The 21,469-nt window shown below is 40.1% G+C and overlaps 1 protein-coding gene across 3 annotated transcripts in view; it reads left to right on the forward strand.

The window, feature by feature from the left end:
* The first annotated feature begins 487 nt into the window (after positions 1–487).
* The window catches only part of OVCH1 (ovochymase 1), a 96,620-nt gene continuing 75,638 nt past the window's right edge, over positions 488–21,469 (forward strand). For 2 of the 3 annotated variants that reach the window (XM_086401538.1, XM_086401539.1), the window contains exons 1-7: positions 488–775; positions 1,640–1,758; positions 2,046–2,143; positions 2,872–3,044; positions 9,242–9,337; positions 10,222–10,373; positions 12,144–12,330. In XM_086401538.1, coding sequence (XP_086257664.1) covers positions 550–775; positions 1,640–1,758; positions 2,046–2,143; positions 2,872–3,044; positions 9,242–9,337; positions 10,222–10,373; positions 12,144–12,330 — 1,051 coding nt within the window. In that variant the 5' untranslated portion in view covers positions 488–549. The remainder of the gene's footprint in view (positions 776–1,639; positions 1,759–2,045; positions 2,144–2,871; positions 3,045–9,241; positions 9,338–10,221; positions 10,374–12,143; positions 12,331–21,469) is intronic. The other variant, XM_086401540.1, reaches the window with a different exon arrangement.

Consider the following 21,469-nt stretch of genomic DNA (forward strand, 5'->3'; position numbering starts at 1 on the left):
ATGATATTGATTGAAAAAAATGCTAACATACAGTGAATTCATTTTAATAATCTTAAATGCTGGATCCTACAGCTTGGTCCATTCCACTGAAGCTGATGATAACACTGACACCCAGAAAAGGAGTAGGGCAGAATTCTGATCATTCATATCCAGTCCTTTTGAAAACTCAGGAGTGTCAAGGTCTTCAACCAGCTTTTTAGAAGCTAGGTGGGATCTTTAAATACTCAAACTTTCAAGAGTCTTCCTCCTTTCGGAGTCAGCCTGCGTGTGTCCTGCATGGGTGCCGGGCTTCCTTTACCCTGGGACTTGGGCCACATTCCCTGACTGGGAACCAAATTCACCTGCGCCGAGCATTCTAGGCCATTGATCCCCTTGGTCCCGCATCTGTCCTAGCATCTCCTGCATCTGACTCTGGCTCGCCTGCAAGGTTACCTCGCGCCTGTTTGCAGGAGTGAATGGCGGGGACGCGATGACACCTGGGCGGCCGAAGAGCAGCTGCGGCTGGGCTGGTCCTGAGGAGGGACACCTGTGCACCCTGCTGCGCAGTAGATGCACCACCCACCTCCCCGGCTGGGAAGGACGGAGTGGTATAGGCAGGCGCTTCCGGGAGCTCAGAGCCCAGTGAGGCCGGAGCGCTTCTCTTCGCTAGTTTGCAGCGCCTGCGTGTGGGCGAAGATGGACCGGTCACCACGCGTGGGAGCCATACGCGCATTGCCCGGGGCTGTTTCACTCCTGCTGCTGCTGTTGCTGGCGGTCCACTCCCCGCCCAGCCGAGGTGAGCCAGGTCCTGGGTGTCTTTCCCTAGGCCAACAAAGACAACGGCCAGGTGTGCCCAAGAAGTGCCTGGGCCAAATATTCTTCTGAAATCTTTTAGATTCTAGAGTTCCTACTTTTTAGGCACATCTGTTAACTTTGCTGGTGCTAAAGATTTTCCTCCAAGGAAAGATAACCAAGTGGAAGTAACTTAAAATCCAGTGACTCTGTTTCAGAGCAGTGTATGTTCTCCAGTATCTTTCATTCCACCTAAATTATGCCATGCTAACCCTCCCAGAGAAGGCAATGTCACCCCCACTCCAGTACTCTTGTCTGGAAAATCCCATGGACGGAGGAGCCTGGTGGGCTGCAGTCCATGGGGTCTCAAAGAGTCTGACAAGGGTCGGACACGACTGAACGACTTCACTTTCACTTTTCACTTTCATGCATTGGAGAAGGAAATGGCAACCCACTCCAGTGTTCTTGCCTGGAGAATCCCAGGGACGGAGGAGCCTGGTGGGCTGCTGTCTATGGGGTCGGACAGAGTCGGACACGACTGAAGTGACTTAGCAGCAGCAGCAGCAACCCTCCCAGGGAAAGCCCCGAATCCCTCACCAGAGGGAAAGGGGCCTCATTCAGTGGCCAGGTCTATTTTTGTTGAGGCAGCTCAGGCTGCAAAGGGCAGGGAGAGTCACCAGGCAAGTGCTAGTCAATGAGGTGTGACTGGGACAGTCTCAGGTCGGGGATATTTTGAGAAAAAGGGACAGCCTGCAGCTGAGTGAACATCTGCACCGGGGGAACAAAACCCCAGAATGGAAATCTTGATAAAATGAACCCTGACATAAGGAGCGGTGTGTGTGTGTGACATATATGCTCTCCCACACAGGACTGAAGTACGGAATTCGTGCAGTTGATTTGAAAAGTATAGAAACTGTCTTGGAATCTAGGTTCTTCTCTAGAATTAGTAGTTGGAGAAATTCAACAGTTGGTGGACACCCATGGCAGGTGAGTGTGATAAAGACATTGATTTCTTAATGAGCTAACGGTGAATTATTTCCCTATTTTTAGATACCATAACTCCAGCTTAACAGGTAATTTTACAATGGACCCCCACTTGACCTCACTGTCACAAAGTTTGCTTCATAAGAAATCTCTTACTAACCAGTTTATTGAATGTATCAGTATCTTAATGTGACATCATATTAGAAGAGTTGATTTCAAATTTTTCTGAAGGAGATGACATCTATGTGGAGATGTATATTAGTTGTGTTCCTAACTTTTTTCTTGGGCAGGTCTCCCTGAAATTAGGTGGACACCACTTCTGTGGAGGAAGTTTGATTCAAGATGATCTGGTTGTTACAGCAGTACATTGCCTGGTTGGCCTCAATGAGTAAGTTGTGGATTTCCACTACTTATCAAACCTTGATCCATGGCAACTGGACTGGGACAGTCAATGCGCTAAATACTATGCATCGTTCAACCTTAGTCCCTTTCTTAATTTTTTCCATCTGGTCTACCTGCTGACTGACTCCTGATTCCCAGATGCTTGTGTGTAGCCCAAGATTTCTTGTGCTTTCTACTCTATTAATCAGAGACCTCAAAGATTCCACACATAATCTATGATTTGTAGAGTTAGTGGAGGGTGGGTTGATGGTTACTGATTCTAATAAAGTATTAACATCGAATGTTAAGTGAATAAGCCAATGTTTTAATAATCTACTTTTCAGTAATTAGGAGGGAAAAATACTATTAAAAGAGGGTGCTAATAGGAGAAAAAGGACAGTAGGAACAACTTTTATATATTGTTTAAAATGGTAGAGCATATAGAGAGAGACTGGTTTATGTACAAAAGATACCTGAATATTTTATGCAGAATGATGAGTGACAGTAGAAGAGTTCACAGAATGTAAACACTCCATGATTGAAAACCATGACTTTTTATAGATAGCTATAATTTATAGAAATTATAACAATAGTAATAATCGCTAATAAAGTACATCTTCTTTTAAGATTTGGAAATCCCTAAAGATACATTAATCATGTTAATTACATGAAATCAAGACAGTCTTTCCTAGAGGAAAGGATTATACTTACTGAAAGATTTCTGTTTGGTTTTAGGAAGCAAATTAAGAGTCTGACAGTGACTGCTGGGGAGTACAACCTCTTTCAGAAGGATAAGGAGGAACAGAATATTCCTGTCTCAAAAATTATTATCCATCCTGAATACAACAGACTTGGATATATGAGTTTTAATATTGCACTGCTGTATCTAAAACTCAAAGTCAAGTTTGGTAAGTAGGGAGAGTTAGAATACAAAAGATGTAACGAAAAAAGCTATATTTATTAATTTTTACCAGTTAACTTTAATTTCTCTGTGTGTGTATATATATATATAGTAATATTAGAATGGCTAAATTTTGTTCCTTAAAAATAATTTTGTTTAATCTATAACATATAAAAAGTACTGCACAGGCTATAAGTACCAGCCACGACTTATGTATGCTTAATCAGCATTTTAAGTACTCCAGTGTCTTGGCTGGGCAATATTCTAGACCATCTACCTGTACTCATCTCTAACCAAGGAGTATGGGACATTTGAAAATGTCCTCAGATTTCTCCTTTCTGTCATTATTATGGACAAGATATTTGATACCATTCTCAGTACAGATAATCTAAGCATTCTAGACAAAATATTAAAAGCCTACTTTAAAAAAAATACAGGAAAGGGAAATGTTCAGTGACTAAAAACAATGAAAGAGAACAAATTCAAAGGAGTTAGCCAGACACTGAAGTTAAGTGACTGCCGTTGAAGCATCTAAATGATCTTTAAGAACTTATAACCTGGGGGAAGGCGCCAAGATGGCGGAGGAGTAGGACGGGGAAAACACTTTCTCCCCCACAAATTCATCAAAAGAGCATTTAAACGTCAAGTAAATTCCACAAAACAACTTCTGAATGCCGGCAGAGGACATCAGGCACCCAGAAAAGCAACCCAACTCCTCGAAAGGAGGTAGGAAAAAATATTAAAGACAATAAAAGAGACAAAAGAGGGAGGGACGGAGTTCCGTCCCGGGAAGGGAGTCTTAAAAAGAGAGAAGTTTCCAAACACCAGGAAACCTTCTCACTGCCGAATCCGTGCCGAGCTTTGGAAGCACAGAGGACAACATAACAGGGAGAAAAAATAAATAAACAATTAAAACTCGCAGATTGCGAGCCCTACGGTAACTCCTCCAGCGGAGAAGCAGCGCAGACGCCTGCATCCGCCATTAGCAAGCGGGGGCTGGGCAGGGAGGCGCGGCGCGGGCTGCATCGCTGAGAGTAAGAATCTGGCCTGAATACCCTGAGCACTATCTGAGCGAAATAATTTGGGCTAGCAAACCAGACTGTGGGATATCTACCATGTGAAAAGCCAGCCCTAACCTAAGACACCGCCAGCCCGCGCACGGAACAAAGGACTAAACAGAGGTAGCCGGCTGCAAACCTTCCCCCTCCGGTGACAGGCAGCCAGAGCCGGAAGGGGGCAATCGCAGCCCCAGAGAGACATTATCTATAAAACTGGCTTCTTTGCTAACTAAAACTTATTGGGGGTCTGGACGGTCAACATCTGCCTGAGAAGGTGCGCCGGTTTTACACCCAGATAACCAAGTGGCGGGGAGGCGATAAGTCGCAGCATTGGCGCTCGCCAAACACCTCATCACCTGAGCTGCTCGGACCTGGGAAGAGCACAAAACGCAGGCCCAACTGAGTCTGCGCCTCTGAGGACTACCTGAGTGCCTGAACCTGAGCGGCTTGGACCTGGGAGGTGCATGCAACCCAGGGCCAGCCTCGGATTGTTCCCAGCGGAACAACCTAGAGCCCGAGCAGTGTGGGCAGGGAGGCTACACGCGCCGTGAGCGGGGGTAGACCCAGTGTGGCTGAAGCACTGCGAGCGCACGCCAGTGTCATTTGTTTGCAGCATCCCTCCCTCCCTCCCCATAGCGCGACTGAACAAAGAGAAGAAATACAGCTCCACCCACCAGAACACCGACACAAGCTTCCCTAACCAGGAAACCTTGACAAGCCACCTCTACATACCCACACACAGCGAGGAAACACCACAATAAAGAGAACTCCACAAACTGCCAGAATACAGAAAGGAGTCCCAAACTCAGCAATTTAAACAAGATGAAGAGACAGAGGAATACCCAGCAGATAAAGGAACAGGATAAATGCCCACCAAACCAAACAAAAGAGGAAGAGATAGGGAATCTACCTGATAAAGAATTCCAAATAATGATAGTGAAATTGATCCAAAATCTTGAAATTAAAATGGAATCACAGATAAATAGCCTGGAGACAAGGATTGAGAAGATGCAAGAAAGGTTTAACAAGGACCTAGAAGAAATAAAAAAGAGTCAATATATAATGAATAATGCAATAAATGAAATTAAAAACACTCTGGAGCCAACAAATAGTAGAATAACAGAGGCAGAAGATAGGATTAGTGAATTAGAAGATAGAATGGTAGAAATAAATGAATCAGAGAGGATAAAAGAAAAACGAATTAAAAGAAATGAGGACAATCTCAGAGACCTCCAGGACAATATTAAACGCTACAACATTCGAATCATAGGGGTTCCAGAAGAAGAAGACAAAAAGAAAGACCATGAGAAAATACTTGAGGAGATAATAGTGGAAAACTTCCCTAAAATGGGGAAGGAAATAATCACCCAAGTCCAAGAAACCCAGAGAGTCCCAAACAGGATAAACCCAAGGAGAAACACCCCAAGACACATATTAATCAAATTAACAAAGATCAAACACAAAGAACAAATATTAAAAGCAGCAAGGGAAAAACAACAAATAACACACAAGGGAATTCCCATAAGGATAACAGCTGATCTTTCAATAGAAACTCTTCAAGCCAGGAGGGAATGGCAAGACATACTTAAAATGATGAAAGAAAATAACCTACAGCCCAGATTATTGTACCCAGCAAGGATCTCATTCAAGTATGAAGGAGAAATCAAAAGCTTTTCAGACAAGCAAAAGCTGAGAGAATTCTGCACCACCAAACCAGCTCTCCAACAAATACTAAAGGATATTCTCTAGACAGGAAACACAAAAATAGTGTATAAACTCGAACCCAAAACAATAAAGTAAATGGCGACGGGATCATACTTATTAGTAATTACCTTAAACGTAAATGGGTTGAATGCCCCAACCAAAAGACAAAGACTGGCTGAATGGATACAAAAACAAGACCCCTACATATGTTGTCTACAAGAGACCCACCTCAAAACAGGGGACACATACAGACTGAAAGTGAAGGGCTGGAAAAAGATTTTCCATGCAAATTGGGACCAAAAGAAAGCAGGAGTCACAATACTCGTATCAGATAAATTAGACTTTAAAACAAAGGCTGTGAAAAGAGACAAAGAAGGTCACTACATAATGATCAAAAGATCAATCCAAGAAGAAGATACAACAATTATAAATATATATCCACCCAACATGGGAGCACCGCAGTATGTAAGACAAATCCTAACAAGTATGAAAGGAGAAATTAACAATAACACAATAATAGTGGGAGACTTTAATACCCCACTCACACTTATGGATAGATCAACTAAACAGAAAATTAACAAGGAAAAAAAAAAAAAAAACATGTATCTATAAAGCTCACTAAAGCAAAGCACAGTAAAATGAGGTATGGCAATAAAAGGTGTTAAATTTATCAAATAAAAAAATAAATAAATAAAGTGCTGAAAAATTAAAGCTGTCAAAAAAAAAAAACAAAAAACAAAGTAGGGGCAGTATTCTTTAACAATGACAATATCATAAAAAACAAAGAAAGGCTGTAAAAGTGTTCCAGATTAAAAGAGACTTTATCAACATGACAATGAAATGCAATATCTGATCCTGGACTAGATCTTGTACTAGAAGGAAAAAGTGCTAAAAAGGACACTGAGGGTCAGTTAACAGTATTAGAATACAGACAGTAGATTTAATAAAAGTATTTTATCCATGTTAAATCACTGAAAAAAAAAAAAAAAAAAAGAACTTATAACCTTAACTTTCCATGCAAGGAAACTTACTCCCATGCATGCGTGGGAGTAAGATATGGGAGCAGGGAGTCTGACTGGAACCTCCCATGTATGTAACCTGGGACTTCTTGAAAGGTGATTCTTTACAAGAGGAAGAGAAAGAGACAGGAAAATATGCCACATAAAGTGAGGGAATAAGGAAAATTCACCTGCTTGAACCTTGGCCCTGGATGGAGGGCTCTCAGAAATATCTATTTTCCTGAGCTAGCATTCATTCAGGTTTGCAGCTGGCATACACATTGCCTGTCCCCAAAACTCTAAGCCAAGATTTTAAAGTTGTTCCAGGTGAGTAATTGGGTTTCTGGCAGAAGCAAAGGCAGTAAATTCTCTTTGAAGACATGAACCTTAAGTCTCAGCTTGAATGTACTCCCATAGAGCTTTAGTGATTGAGAGCACACACAATTAAAAGCATGCAGAGAAGGTTGCCACCAGAGTGCAAAGTAATCAACCGGAATTAGACATTCCAAGATGACAGATGTTAAAATGATATACATAACTACAAAGTAAGTTTTAAGTTTAAATAAGTAAAAGTCTATAAAAAATGACTAACAAGAAACTATTAACTGAAAAGGAAGACTTGAAATGGAGTCAATAAAACTTAAAGATATGAACATAATTGGAATTGGTAACAATAGTTGAATTAAATAGAGACACTGACCATACTCATTGCTCATTCTTCTTTCTCTCACACTCTATATCGAATCCATCAGAAAAAGTCTATTGCTTCTGTTTCACCCTCTCCTCTCCTACATCCTGCTCCAGGCTCCCATCATTTCTTGCCTGGGTTAATTTGAATGGTCTCTTGAATCATCTCCAACTTCCTCTCTTGCATCCCTAATTTTTATTATTAACCCAGCAGCCAGAATAATACTTTTGAAATGTAAATCAGAGTATATTACTCTGCTCAAAACACTTCGGTGGTTCTCCATTACACTCAGATGCAAATCAGTATTCTTAGCTGACATCATCCATCACCCTAACCCTGTAGCCAACCTCTTTTTTTGTTCATTTTTTACTAGAATTTCTTTTGTTTAATCTGCTCCAGACATCCTGGAATCCTCACTGTTCCTTAGACATATATGACATGATTCCACTGCGGGAAATTTCCATTTTGTTTTTTTCTTCTTCAGATACTTTCCACAGATATGACTGCCACAGATATGATTTCTTCCCTCAGCTTCTTCAATGCTCTGCTCAATGGAACTTGGCATGACTGCCATTTTACAAATTGCATCTCCCTTGCCATATTCCCTAATCCCCAGACTTATCATCTTTCTTATCCTTTCCTGATTTTTTTTTAAATCAGAGCACATATTACCTGATAGCTAAATTATTAGAATTACTTGTACTTCACCCCAAACTCACTCTCTCTCTCTCTCTCACTCACACTCACACTTATTCATGCCTAGATCTACATTCTGTCAGGGCAGGGATTTTTCCTGATCATTTACTGAGGGCTAGAAGACCGCTTGCTACATGCTGCTGCTGCTGCTACTGCTAAGTTGCTTCAGTCATGTCCGACTGTGTGCGACCCCATAGACGGCAGCCCACCAGGCTCCCCGTCCCTGGGATTCTCCAGGCAAGAACACTGGACTGGGTTGCAATTTCCTTCTCCAAAGCATGACAGTGAAAAGTGAAAGTGAAGTCACTCAGTCGTGTCCGACTCCTAGCGACCCCATGGACTACAGCCTATCAGGCTCCTCCATTCATGGGATTTTCCAGGCAAGAGTACTGGAGTGGGGTGCCATTGCCTTCTCCACATAACAGTGCTCAATTACTTGAGTGAAAAACTATCCCTTAAGAACAAGTGAAGTGAAGTGAAGTGAAAGTTGCACATTTGTGTCTGACTCTTTGCAAGCCCATGGACTACACAGTCCATGAAATTCTCTAGGCCAGAATACTGGAGTGGGTAGCCTTTCCCTTCTCCAGGGGATCTTCCCAACCCAGGGATCGAACCCAGGTCTCCCATATTGCAGGTGGATTCTTTACCAGCTGAGCCACTAGGAAGCCCAAGAATACTGGAGTGGGTAGCCTATCCCTTCTCTAGAGGATCTTCCTGACCTAAGAATCGAATTGGGGTTTCCCTCATTGAAGGCAGATCCTTTACCAACTGAGCTGTGAGGGAAGCCCCTTAAGAACAAGGGCACATCCTAAAATGTTGGTAGTTGGGGAAGGTCATTTTGGTACTTTTAACAATGAGTTGTTTTCCTTACTTGCACTTTCTAAATTTCTATAAATATGGGATAGTTCTTTTGAGAGAAGAAAAACCTTTAAAATATCATTACTTACATTTAGGAAGAAACTGTGAAAGCTATGACATCAACGAGATGTCAGTTTCCAAATATATTTAGGATCACTTGTCTGTGACTCTTATGATTTTTTGTTATTGTTGTTTTTTTCAGGAACTACTGTTCAGCCAATCTGTATTCCCCATAGAGGTGATAAATTTGAAGAAGGAATTTTTTGCATGGCCAGTGGATGGGGCAAGATTTCAGAGAGTAAGAGACATCAAAAGAATGTAATATTTCTTCTAGGCTCCTTTACATGCCCATTGGAATCAGGAATTTTGTTGGTCTTAAATAATACATTTATCCTTGTTTTATCCTCTCTGAGTTCTAACTCAGGGAAGACTTCTGCTTGTCTTCACCAAAAAAAGGCTATACTTAAAGGCTCTACATAAAATTCCTCTGCTGCCATTTTGGTCAGGTGTATCAGGGTCAGGAATAGGAAGTAAATATAATAGATGAAGAATACAGTAAAGTAACAATAGTTCAGCTTCCTTATCTTTGGTATTGTGTTTTTTAAAAAGCGAAGAACGTTACAAAATGTTGCCTTTACTGACTAAAGTTTTCCTCTTGAGGAAACATTTAAACATATATTCAGAGAAGCTACGATTGCCTGCTGCTGCTGCTAGGTCACTTCAGTCGTGTCCGACTCTGTGCGACCCCATAGACGGCAGCCCACCAGGCTCCCCTGTCCCTGGGATTCTCCAGGCAAGAACACTGGAGTGGGTTGCCATTTCCTCCTCCAATGCATGAAAGTGAAAAGTGAAAGTGAAGTCACTCAGTCGTGTCCGACTCCTAGCGACCCCATGGACTGCAGCCTACCAGGCTCCTCCGTCCATGGGATTTTCCAGGGAAGAGTACTGGAGTGGGGTGCCATCGCCTTCTCCAACAATTGCCTATGTTACATTAAAAATCTGATTTAAAAAAAGCCCTTTGTCACTAGTGTAAGATTTTAGGGAAAAATATTATTCAGAGCTATAAAAAAAATTACTTCTACATTTTGGTTAAACATCTGCCAGTTCTAAACTTGTAAGCTTGTTATTGGTTTCTTTAAGTGGGGACAGTTGTTGACCAACTAACCAGTCCCTTCTCCACAGCATCAGAATATTCAAATATCCTACAGGAAGTGGAAGTTCCCATTATGGATGACAGAAGATGCGGTGCCATGCTCAGGGGCATGAACCTTCCTCCCCTGGGGAGGGACATGTTGTGTGCCAGTTTTCCTGATGGGGAAAAGGATGCCTGCCAGGTAATAAGCATTGTTGTTGTCGGTCAGTTGCCCAGTCATATCCAACTCTTTGTGACCCTATGGACTGCAGCACACTAGTCCTCCTAGCATAAACCAGTCCATTTGTTCACCCACTATCATATGGATGAGAGTGCTTTCTGCGCTGCTTTTGAGGGGTTACTTCTTTAAGATTTCGCTTTTCCCTCATCTTTCCATCTGATTGCTACTGAAAAACTTTCCTTGACCAGAGCTGAGAGAGTTCTTTTCTATCCCACGTGCATTCTTACCCCTGTACCTCTTTGTGGGGGAGTGAAGAGGTCAGGCAAGGAAGGTGGTTTCAACATTTCCAGCCTAACGAAATCAAACAAGATAACCACCTTGGCAAATGAATTAGGCTAGCTGTGATTATTTTTCATTCTACCGTTTGTTAAACATTTTAACTTTTCTCAAGCTTTAGTGAGGAATGCAATGTTTACACAGAGTTTGACCAAAGATAGGCAATGGCACCCGCTCCAGTACTCTTACCTAGAAAATCCCATGGACGGAAGAGCCTGGTAGGATCTCCAAGGGATCACTAAGAGTCAGATACGACTGAGCGACTTCACTTTCACTTTTCACTTTCATGCATTGGAGAAGAAAGTGGCACCCCACTCCAGTATTCTTGCCTGGAGAATCCCAGGGACGGGGGAGCCTGGTGGGCTGCCATCTATGGGGTCGCACAGAGTCGGACACGACTGAAGTGACTTAGCAGCAGCATAGCTACAGTAACTGTGGGGTTAAAGATGTTGTATACGACAACATTCCAAGGCCAACACAACAACTTCACAAAGAAGACCAACTCTGACAAGAAAGGAAAGGGAGGCCAGTTTGTGATAGATGTGGATTTTAAGTTTTAATTATAATTGTTTTTCTTAAAATGGAGGACCAGGGAGTCTTTATTCTTTGCCAACAAGCAGCTTGAAACTGCATTGGGGAGCTCTCTAAAATTTTCTGTTGGGAAAATGTTTAATTTTTCTTCTAGGGGGTGACAGAATAAGGGCCAGGGAGAGTTTGGTAGGAAGGAGATAGACATTTACAATTATTCTGCTTTCTAAATTGGAATATAGGTAGACTTACTGTCTCATCCTTTACAGGTAAGTATTTTCTGGATAAAGTTGTCAATTCTGTGCCTTTTGTGGGGATTCAATCTGATACCAATTGGCATGTGTTTTCAAAGCAGCACATTGTTATGAAGAATTATTAAAGAAAAGATCCTGAAAGTGTGGCTCCTTTGTCCTCTAGTCTCAGAGCCAATGGATCCTTTATATATAGCCCCTGGGACAAAATAAGTTTCCCAGGCATTCTGTTTTAAAAGCCTTGAGCCATTGCGTGAACTTGGGGGCTCTATTCACTGGTATTGTGGGCTTGGAATGTGATCCAGTCTTCCCTAGAATGCTATAGTGGAAGCATTATCTGTGAACTATCTAAGCGTTTATCTGTGAACTCCCCCTCCTCCTTCCATTGATTTTGAATTGTTCCCAAAAGACTAGGAGGAAGAGAGAAATTAAAGGTTAGCTTGACAAGATTTCGTGAAGTGAGTGGAAGGAGTTTACATCTGAATAAAAGGATAGTCCTTTGAAACCAATGATGAAGAAACAAAATGATGAACACAAAACGTTGATGAATAATGACCATTGAGTTTTTATGCTTCTACTACTTCTCTCTCTGAGATGAGGGCTGATCTTTTTGCACCTGATAAGGTATTTTTAACTTGTAACTGTTTTAAAATTTCCTCTTTCTCTACCATAAAAGAGGGACTCTGGAGGCCCACTTGTTTGTAGAAGAGATGATGGAGTCTGGGTTCTTGCTGGGATAACTTCCTGGGCAGCTGGTTGTACTAGAGTTTGGAATCCTTTCAGAAATAAGCAGAGAAAGGCATCACCTGGCATTTTCTCCAAGGTATTTGTGTTGATGGATTTTATCACACAGACCATGACAGGTGAGTGTAATTTCTGTGGATTCTTCCTTCCTCATCCACTGCAACTCAAAAAAATGATCATGCCTATTTCAAGGATACTCTATGTTGCATATATAATCGGAAATAAGCTTTAAAATAAGAAGAAGATGGCTGGGTTTTGTTCTTAATCCAGTGTATATAAATTTTTAACTCTGATTTCATGAACAATAATACCTGTCAATTTAACTTGAACATCAACTGGATCGTCAAGTTTATGGTCATGTAGATTTTCATGAGATATGTTTTTTGTACTTAGGAGATTTTAAAATAGTTTTTGAGAATAGTCTCATTAGAAGATTCTTTTTTATAAATTTATTCATTTTTTAATTGAAGGATAATTGCTTTACAGAATTTTCTATTTTCTGTCAAACCTCAACATGAATCAGCCATAGGTATACATATATCCCCTCCCTTTTGAACTTCCCTCCCCATCCCACCCCTCTAGGTTGATACAGAGCCCCTGTATGAGTTTCCTGAGCCATACAGCAAATTCCTGTTGGCTATCTATTTTACATATGGTAATACGTTTCCATGTTACTCTTTCCATACATCTCCTTCTCTCCTCCCCTCTCCCCAAGTCCATAGGCCTATTCTCTATGTCTGTTTCTCCATTGCTGCCTTGTAAATAAATTCTTCAACACCATTTTTCTAGATTCTGTATATATGCATTAGAATACAGTATTTAGCTTTCTCTTTCTGACTTACTTCACTCTGTATAATAGGTTCTAGGTTCATCCACCTCATTAGAACAGACTCAAATGCATTCGTTTTTATGCCCGAGTAATATTCCATTGTGTTTATATACCACAACTTCTTTATCCATTCATCTGTTGATGGGCATCTAGGTTGCTTCCATGTTCTAGCTATTGTAAATAGTGCTGCAATGAATAATGGGATACATGTGTGTTTTTCAATTTTGGTTTCCTCAGGGTATATGCCTAGGAGTGGGATTGCTGGGTCATATGGTGGTTTTATTCCTAGATTTTTTTAAGGAACCTCCATACCGTCTTCCATAGTGGCAGTATCAATTTACATTCCCACCAACAGTGCAAGAGCATTCCCTTTTCTCCACACCCTCTCCAGCATTTATTGTTTGTAGACTTTTTGATGATGAACATTCTGACTGGTGTGAGGCAATTTTTCATTGTAGTTTTGATTTGCATTTCTCTAATAATGAGTGGTGTTGAGCAACTTTTCATGTGTTTGTTAGCCATCTGTATGATCTTTGGAGAAATGTCTGTTTAGGTCTTCTTCCCTCTATTTTATTGGGTTGTTCATTTTTCTGATATTGAGTTGTATGAGCTGCTTGTATATTTTGGAAATTAATCCAACCCTTGTCAGTTGTTTCATTTGCTATTATTTTCTCCGATTCTGAGTGTTGTCTTTTCACCTTGCTTATAGTTTCCTTTGCTCTGCAAAAGCTTTTAAGTTTAATCAGGTCCCACTTGTTTACTTTTGCTTTTATTTCCATTACTCTAGGAGATGGGTCATAGAGGATCTTGCTTTATGTCATCGAGTGTTTTGCCTATGTTTTCCTCCAAGAGTTTTATAGTTTCTGGTCTTACATTTAGGTCTTTAATCCATTTTGAGTTTGTGTATGGTATTAGGAAGTGTTCTAATTTCATTCTTTTACATGTAGCTCTCCAGTTTTCCCAGAACCATTTATTGAAGAGGCTGTCTTTTCCCCATTGTATATTCTTGCCTCCTTTGTCAAAAATAAGATAGCCATAGGTGTATGAGTTTTTTCCTGGGGTTTCTATCTTGTTCCATTACCCTATATTTCTGTTTTTGTGCCAGTACCATCCTGTCTTGATGACTGTAGCTTTGTAGTATAATCTGAAGTCAAGAGATTGATTCCTCCAGCTCCAGTCTTTCTCAAGACTGCTTTGATTATTCAGGGTCTTTTGTATTTCCATATGAATTGTGAAATTTTTGTTCTAGTTCTGTGAAAAATGCCATTGGTAATTTGATAGAGATCGAATCTGTAGATTGCTTTTGGTAGTATAGTCATTTTCACAATATTGATTCTTCCTACCCAGGAACGTGGAATATCTCTCCATCTGTTTATGTTGTTCTTTGATTTCCTTCATTAGTGTCTTATAATTTTCTGTGTACAGTTCTTTTGTCTCCTTAGGTAAGTTTATTCCTAGATATTTAATTCTTTTTGTTACAAAGGGGAATGGGATTGATTCCTTAATTTCTCTTTCTAATTTTTCAGTTAGTATATAGAAATGCAAGTGATTTCTGTGTATGTATTGATTTTGTATCTTGCAACTTTGCTAAATTCACTGATTATCTCTAGTAATTTTCTGATACTATGCTTAGGGTTTTCTATGTACAGTATCATGTCATCTTCAAACAGTGAGAGCTTTACATCTTCTTTTTCAATCTGGATTATTTTATTTCTTTTACTTCTCTGATTGCTGTAGCTAGGACTTTCAGAACTATGTTGAATAATAGTGGTGAAAGTGAACACCCTTGTCTTGTCCCTAATCTCAGAGGGAATGCTTTCACTTTTTCACCATTAAGAATAATGTTTGCTGTGGGCTTATCATATATGGCCTTTACTATGTTAAGGTAGTTTCCTTCTATGCCCATTTTTTGAAGAGTTTTAATCATAAATGGGTGCTGAATTTTGTCAAAGGCTTCTTCTGCATCTATTTGAGATTATCATATGGTTTTTATCTTTCAATTTGTTAATATGGTGTATCACATTGATTGATTTGCATATATTGAAGAATCCTTGCATCCCTGGAATAAACCCAATTTGATCTTGGTGTATGAGCTTTTGGATGTGTTGCTGAATTCTGTTTGATAAAATTTTGTTGAGGGTTTTTGCATCTATGTTCATCAGTGATATTGGCCTATAGTTTTCTTTTTTGTGTGTTGTCTTTGGTTTTGGTATCAAGTGATGGTGGCCTCATAGAATGAGTTTGAAAGTGTTCCTTTCTCTGAAATTTTTTGAAAGAGTTTTAAAAAGATAGGCATTAGCTCTTCTCTAAATGTTTGGTAGAATTCTCCTGTGAAGCCATCTGGTCCTGAGCCTTTTGTTTTTTGGGAGATTTTTGATCACAGCTTCAGTTTCAGTGCTTGTAATTGGGTTGTTCATAATTTCTATTTCTTTTTTTTTTTTTAACTTTACATAATTGTATTAGTTTTGCCAAATATCAAAATGAATCCACCACAGGTATACATGTGTTCCCCATCCTGAACCCTCCTCCCTCCCCATACCATCCCTCTGGGTCGTCCCAGTGCACTAGCCCCAAGCATCCAGTATCATGCTTCTTCCTGGTTCAGTCTTGGAAGATTGAACTTTTCTAAGAATCTGTCCACTTCTTCCAGGTTGTCCATTTTATTGCCATATAGTTGTTCATAATAGTCTCTTATAATCCTTTGTATTTCTGCATTGTCTGTTGTAACCTCTCCTTTTTCACTTCTAATTTTGTTGATTTGATTCTTCTCTCTTTCTTGATGAGTCTGGCTAAAGGTTTGTTAATTTTATCTTCTCAAAGAACCAGCTTTTAGTTTTATTAATCTTTACTATTATTTCTTTCATTTCTTTTTCATTTATTTCTGCAGATCTTTATTATTTCTTTCTTTCTACTAACTTTGGGGGTTTTTTGTTCTTCTTTTTCCAGTTGTTTTAGGTATGAAGTTAGGTTGTCTATTTGATGTTTTTCTTGTTTCTTGAGGTAGGATTGTATTGCAATCAACTTCCCTCTTAGAACTGCTTTTGCTTCATCCCATAGGTTTTGAGTTGTGTTTTCATTGTCATTTGTTTATAGAAATTTTTTTATTTCCTTTTTGATTTCTAAAGTAATTTGTTGGTTATTTAGAAACATATTGTTTAATCTTCATATGTTTGTGTTTCTTACAGTTTTTTTCTTGTAATTGATATCTAGTCTCATAGCACTGTGGTCAAAGAAGATGCCTGATATGATTTCAGTTTCCTTAATTTTACTGAGGTTTGATTTGTGACCCAAGATGTGGTCTATCCTGGAGAATGTCCTATGTGCACTTAAGAAGATGGTGTGTTCTTCTACATTTGGATGGAATGTCCTGAAGATATCAAAGAGATCCACCTCATCTAATGCATCATTTAAGATTTGTGTCTCCTTATCAATTTTTGTTTTGATCTGTCCATTGGTGTGAGTAGGGTGTTAAAGTCTTCTGCTATTATTGTGTTACTGTCAATTTCTCCTTTTATGTCTGTTAGTGTTTGTCTTATGTATTGAGGTGCTCCTATGTTGGGTAAATAGATATTTGCAATTGTTATGTCTTGCTCTTGGATTGATCCCTTGATCATTATGTAGTGTCCTTCCTTATCTCTTGTAATCTTCTTTATTTTAAGGTCTATTTTGTCTGATATGACGATTGCTAATTCAGCTTTCTTTTGCTTCCCATTTGCATGGGATATATTTTTGCATTCTCTCACTTTCAGTCTATATGTGTCTTGGAGTCTGAAGTGGGTTTCTTGAAGACAGCATATGCTGCTGCTGCGGCTAAGTCACTTCAGTCGTGTCCGACTCTGTGCAACCCCATAGACCGCAGCCCACCAGGCTCCCCCATCCCTGGGATTCTCCAGGCAAGAACACTGGAGTGGGTTGCCATTTCCTTCTCCAATGCATGAAAGTGAAAAGTGAAAGTGAAGTCGCTTAGTCATGTCCGACTCTTAGCGACCCCATGAACTGCAGCCTACCAGGCTCCTCCGTCCATGGGATTTTCCAGGCAAGAGTACTGGAGTAGGGTGCCATTTCCTTCTCCAAGACAGCATATAGATGGGTCTTATTTTTGTATCCATTTAGCCAGTCTGTGTCTTTTGGTTGGAGCATTTAATGTTTACCTTTAAAGTAATTATTGATATATATTGCCATTTATTGCCATTCCTATTGCCATTTTCTTAATGGTTTGGGATTGATTTTGTAGATCTTTTTCTTCTTTTGTATTTCTTGACTATATAAGTCCCTTTAAGATTTGTTGTAAAGCTGGTTTGGTGGTACTGAATTCTCTTAACTTCTGCTTGTCTAAAAAGTTTTTGATTTCTCCATCAATTTTGAATGAGATCCTTGCTGGGTGCAGTAATCTTGGTTGTAGATTTTTCCCTTTCTTCTTTAAATATATCCTGCCATTCCCCTCTGGCCTGAAGAGTTTCTGCTGAAATAGCAGCTGTTAAACGTATGGGATTTCCCTTGTATGTTACTTGTTGCTTTTCCCTTGCTGCTTTTAATATTCTTTCTTTGTGTTTAGTCTTTGTTAGTTTAATTAATATGTGTCTTGGTGTGTTTCTCCTTGGGTTTATCCTGTACAGGACCCTTTGCACCTCTTGAACATGACTATTTCTTGTTCTATGTTGCGGAAATTTTCAACTATAATCTCTTCAAAAATTTTCTCATACCTTTTCTTTTTCTCTTCTTCTGGGACCTCTATAATTCAAATATTGGTGTATTTGATAGCCTCCCAGAGGTATGCTACAGCTTCAGATATTCTACTATTGATTCCTTCTAGAGTATTTTTAATATCAGTAATTGTATTGTTTGTCTCTATATGTTTATTCTTTAATTCTTGTAGGTCTTTGTTAACTGATTTTTGCATTTTCTCCAATCTGTTTTCAAAGTTTTTGATAGGGTGAGATTTGTGCTGAGTAAGTTTGTTTTTCCTCTGATGGGCAAGGCTGAGTGAGGTGGTAATCCCGTCTGTTGATGATTGGGTTTGTATTTTTGTTTTGTTTGTTGTTTAGATGAGACGTTCTGCACAGGGTGCTACTGTTGGTGGGGTGATGCTGGGTCTTGTATTCAGGTGGTGTCCTTTGTGTGACTTCTCACTATTTGATACTCCTCAGGGTTAGTTCTCTGGTAGTCTAGGGTCTTGGAGTCAGTACTCCCACTCCAAAGGCTCAGGGCTTGATCTTTGGTCAGGAACAAAGACTTCACAAGTGGTTTGTTATGGCATTAAGTGAGATCAAAACAAATACCCAAAAATGAGAAACCAAAGATGAACCTCAGAAAATGGCAGTTACAAAATTAGGCAAATAATAATTAAAATAATAGAATATACACATATACATATATACCTATAAGTGAAATCAAAACAGTCCAACAAAAACAAAGTACAATAGATTGACCTGGCGAATGAAGAAAACAAAAAATTATACCTACTGGTTAAGAACAAGATTCTTTTTTAATTTATCCAGTTAACATTTTTTTTCTAAACTAGTGAAGAGCACTAAAAATAAATCACTCCTCTTCTGCTTCTCCCATTCACCCTTGCTAATTTTACTTCGCAACAGTGGAAACATAAGGCAGGCTTTGAAGAGTTATTTTTGTTCTGTGGCACTAAAATCTAGATTAGGAAAATAAATATGGGTCTGGAGATGTCAAACTGTCCTCGAATATTTGGGAAGACAAAGAAGTAAATGAACAGTTGTGATAAAAGGTAAAGTTCTAACTCTACTGGCTATCTATTATGGTGATGTATATGTTTCAGTGCTATTCTCTCAAATCATCCCATCCTCTCCTCCTCCTACTGAGTCCAAAAATCTGTCTCCTTTACTGCCTTGCACATAGGACCATAGGTACCATCTTTCTAGATTCCATATACAGGTATTAATATGCAAAATTTGTCTTTCTTTTTCTGACCCACTTCACTGTATAACAGGCTTAACCTGGAGGGATGGGGTAGAAGGGAGCTGGGAGGGGGGTTCAGTAGGGAGGGGACACATGTGTGCCTATGACTGATTAATGTTGATATACGCAAAAACAATCACAATATTGTAAAGTAATTATCCTCCAATTAAATAATTTTTTTTAAAGGTGAAGTTCAAAGTTCAAAGGACTGAGGAGAGGTCTAAGGAGCTCAATTCTGAGGGACCCAGAAGGTTTGCCATAAAAGGGGGCAGCATCTGCTTAAGAAAATGACACAGAGGTTAGCCTCTGAAGAATAAAGAGGCATAAGGAAACACAACTTACAAGAATAAGTAGTTTAGTAGAACCAAATTTGTTAAAGGCCAAGACCCAGAGCTGCAGAAAAGTGTTCCTTCCCTTCCTCCATCCTTCCCTCCCTCCCTCCATCCTTCCCTCCCTCCATCCTTTCCCCCTCCTCCATCCTTCCCCCACTCCATCCTTCCTTCCTTCCATCCTTCCCTTCCTCCAGCCTTCCCCGCTCCATCCTTCCCCACTCCATCCTTCCGTCCCTCCCTCCTTCCATTCCTTCCTCCCTCTCCCATTCTAGTCCAAGATCAGCCACCTAGCTGATAATTTGAAAAGCAACTCTGCTGCTGGTCCAACTGAATGCAAGAGCCCACCTCTCAGTTCACTTTCATTTCGTCTTCAGAGTAAATGTGTTCTGTTCATTGCCATGATCACAGGGAGAACTTGTCTCCTGGTAGCAATTCTATTCGGTTTTCATCACCTAGAAGAAAAAGTTAAAAGGTTAGCAAGCCCTGAACAAATGTTAACGATACCAACATTTTAAAATGGCAATGAAATCAGGCAATAACCATCAATTCCATAGTCAAATGAATATCAGAATGTGACAAGTAACTTAGTTAAACAGCACCTGCTTAATATCATCCTTCTAATCTTCTCATTCCCTAGTTGCCTGTTCTCAGTAAGTTCAGTTCAGTCACTCAGTCATGTCCAACTCTTTGCCACCCCATGGACTGCAGCATGCCAGGCTTCCCTGTCCATCACCAAATCCTGGAGCTTACTCAAATTCATGTCCATTGAGTCAGTGATGCCATCCAACCATCTCATCCTCTGTTGTCCCCTTCTCCTCTCACCTTCAATCTTTCCCAGCATCAGGGTCTTTTCAAAGGAGTCAGTCTTCACATCAGGTAACCAAAGTATTGGAGTTTCAGCTTCAGCATCAGTCCTTCCAATGAATATTCAGGCTGATTTCCTTTAGGATTGACTGGTTGGATCTCCTTGCAGTTCAAGAGACTCTCAAGAGCCTTCTACAACACTAAGGTTCAAAAGCATCAATTCTTCAGCACTCAGCTTTCTTTATAGTCCAAATCTCACATCCATACAGGACTACTGGAAACACCATAGCTTTGACTAGATGGACCTTTATCAGCAAAATAATGTCTCTGTTTTTTAATATGCTATCTAGGCTGGTCATAGCTCTTCTTCCAAGGAGCAAGTTTCTTTTAATTTCATGGCTGCAGTCACTGTCTGCAGTGATTTTGGAGCCCCCCAAAATAAAGTCATCCACTGTTTCCCCATCTATTTGCCATGAAGTGATGGGACCGTATGCCATGATCTTCATTTTCTGAATGTTGAGTTTTAAGCCAAGTTATTCACTCTCTTCTTTCACTTTCATTAAGAGGCTCTTTAGTTCCCCTTCACTTTCTGCCATAAGGGTGGTGTCTTCTGCATATCTGAGGTTATTGATATTTCTCCCAGCAATCTTGATTCCAGCTTCTGCTTCATCCAGCCCAGAATTTTGTACGATGTACTCTGCATGTAAGATAAATAAGCAGGGTGACAATACACAGCCTTGATGTACTCCTTTCCCAATTTAGAACCCAGTCTGTTGTTCCATGTCCAGTTCTAACTGTTGCTTCTTGACCTGCATACAGATTTATCAGGAGGCAGGTAAGGTGGTCTGGTATTCCCATCTCTTTAAGACTTTTCCACAGTTTGTTGTGATCTACACAGTGAAAGGCTTTGGCATAGTCAATAAAGCAGAAGTAGATATTTTTCTGGAACTCTCTTGCTTTTTTGATGATCCAACAGATGTTAGCAATTTGATCTCTCATTCCTCTGCCTTTTCTAAATCCCCTTTGAACATCTGAAAGTTCACGGTTCACGTACTGTTGAAGCCTAGCCTGGAGAATTTTGAACATTACTTTGCTAGTGTGTGAGATGAGTGCAATTGTGTGGTAGTTTGTGAGTTCTTTGGCATTGCCTTTCTCTTGGATTGGAATGAATACTGACCTTTTCCAGTCCTGTGGCCACTCCTGGGTTTTCCATATTTGCTGACATAGTGAGTGCAGCACTTTCACAGCATCATCTTTTAGAATTTGAAATAGTTCAGCTGGAATTCCATCACCTGCATTAGCTTTGTTTGTGGTGATGCTTCCTTAGGCCCACTTGACTTCACATCCCAGAATGTCTGGCTT

Source organism: Bos grunniens, chromosome 5 (genome assembly GCF_055505025.1).
Source record: "Bos grunniens cultivar Pamir isolate PY7600 chromosome 5, Bosgru_T2T1.0, whole genome shotgun sequence".
Taxonomy (NCBI): domain Eukaryota; kingdom Metazoa; phylum Chordata; class Mammalia; order Artiodactyla; family Bovidae; genus Bos; species Bos grunniens.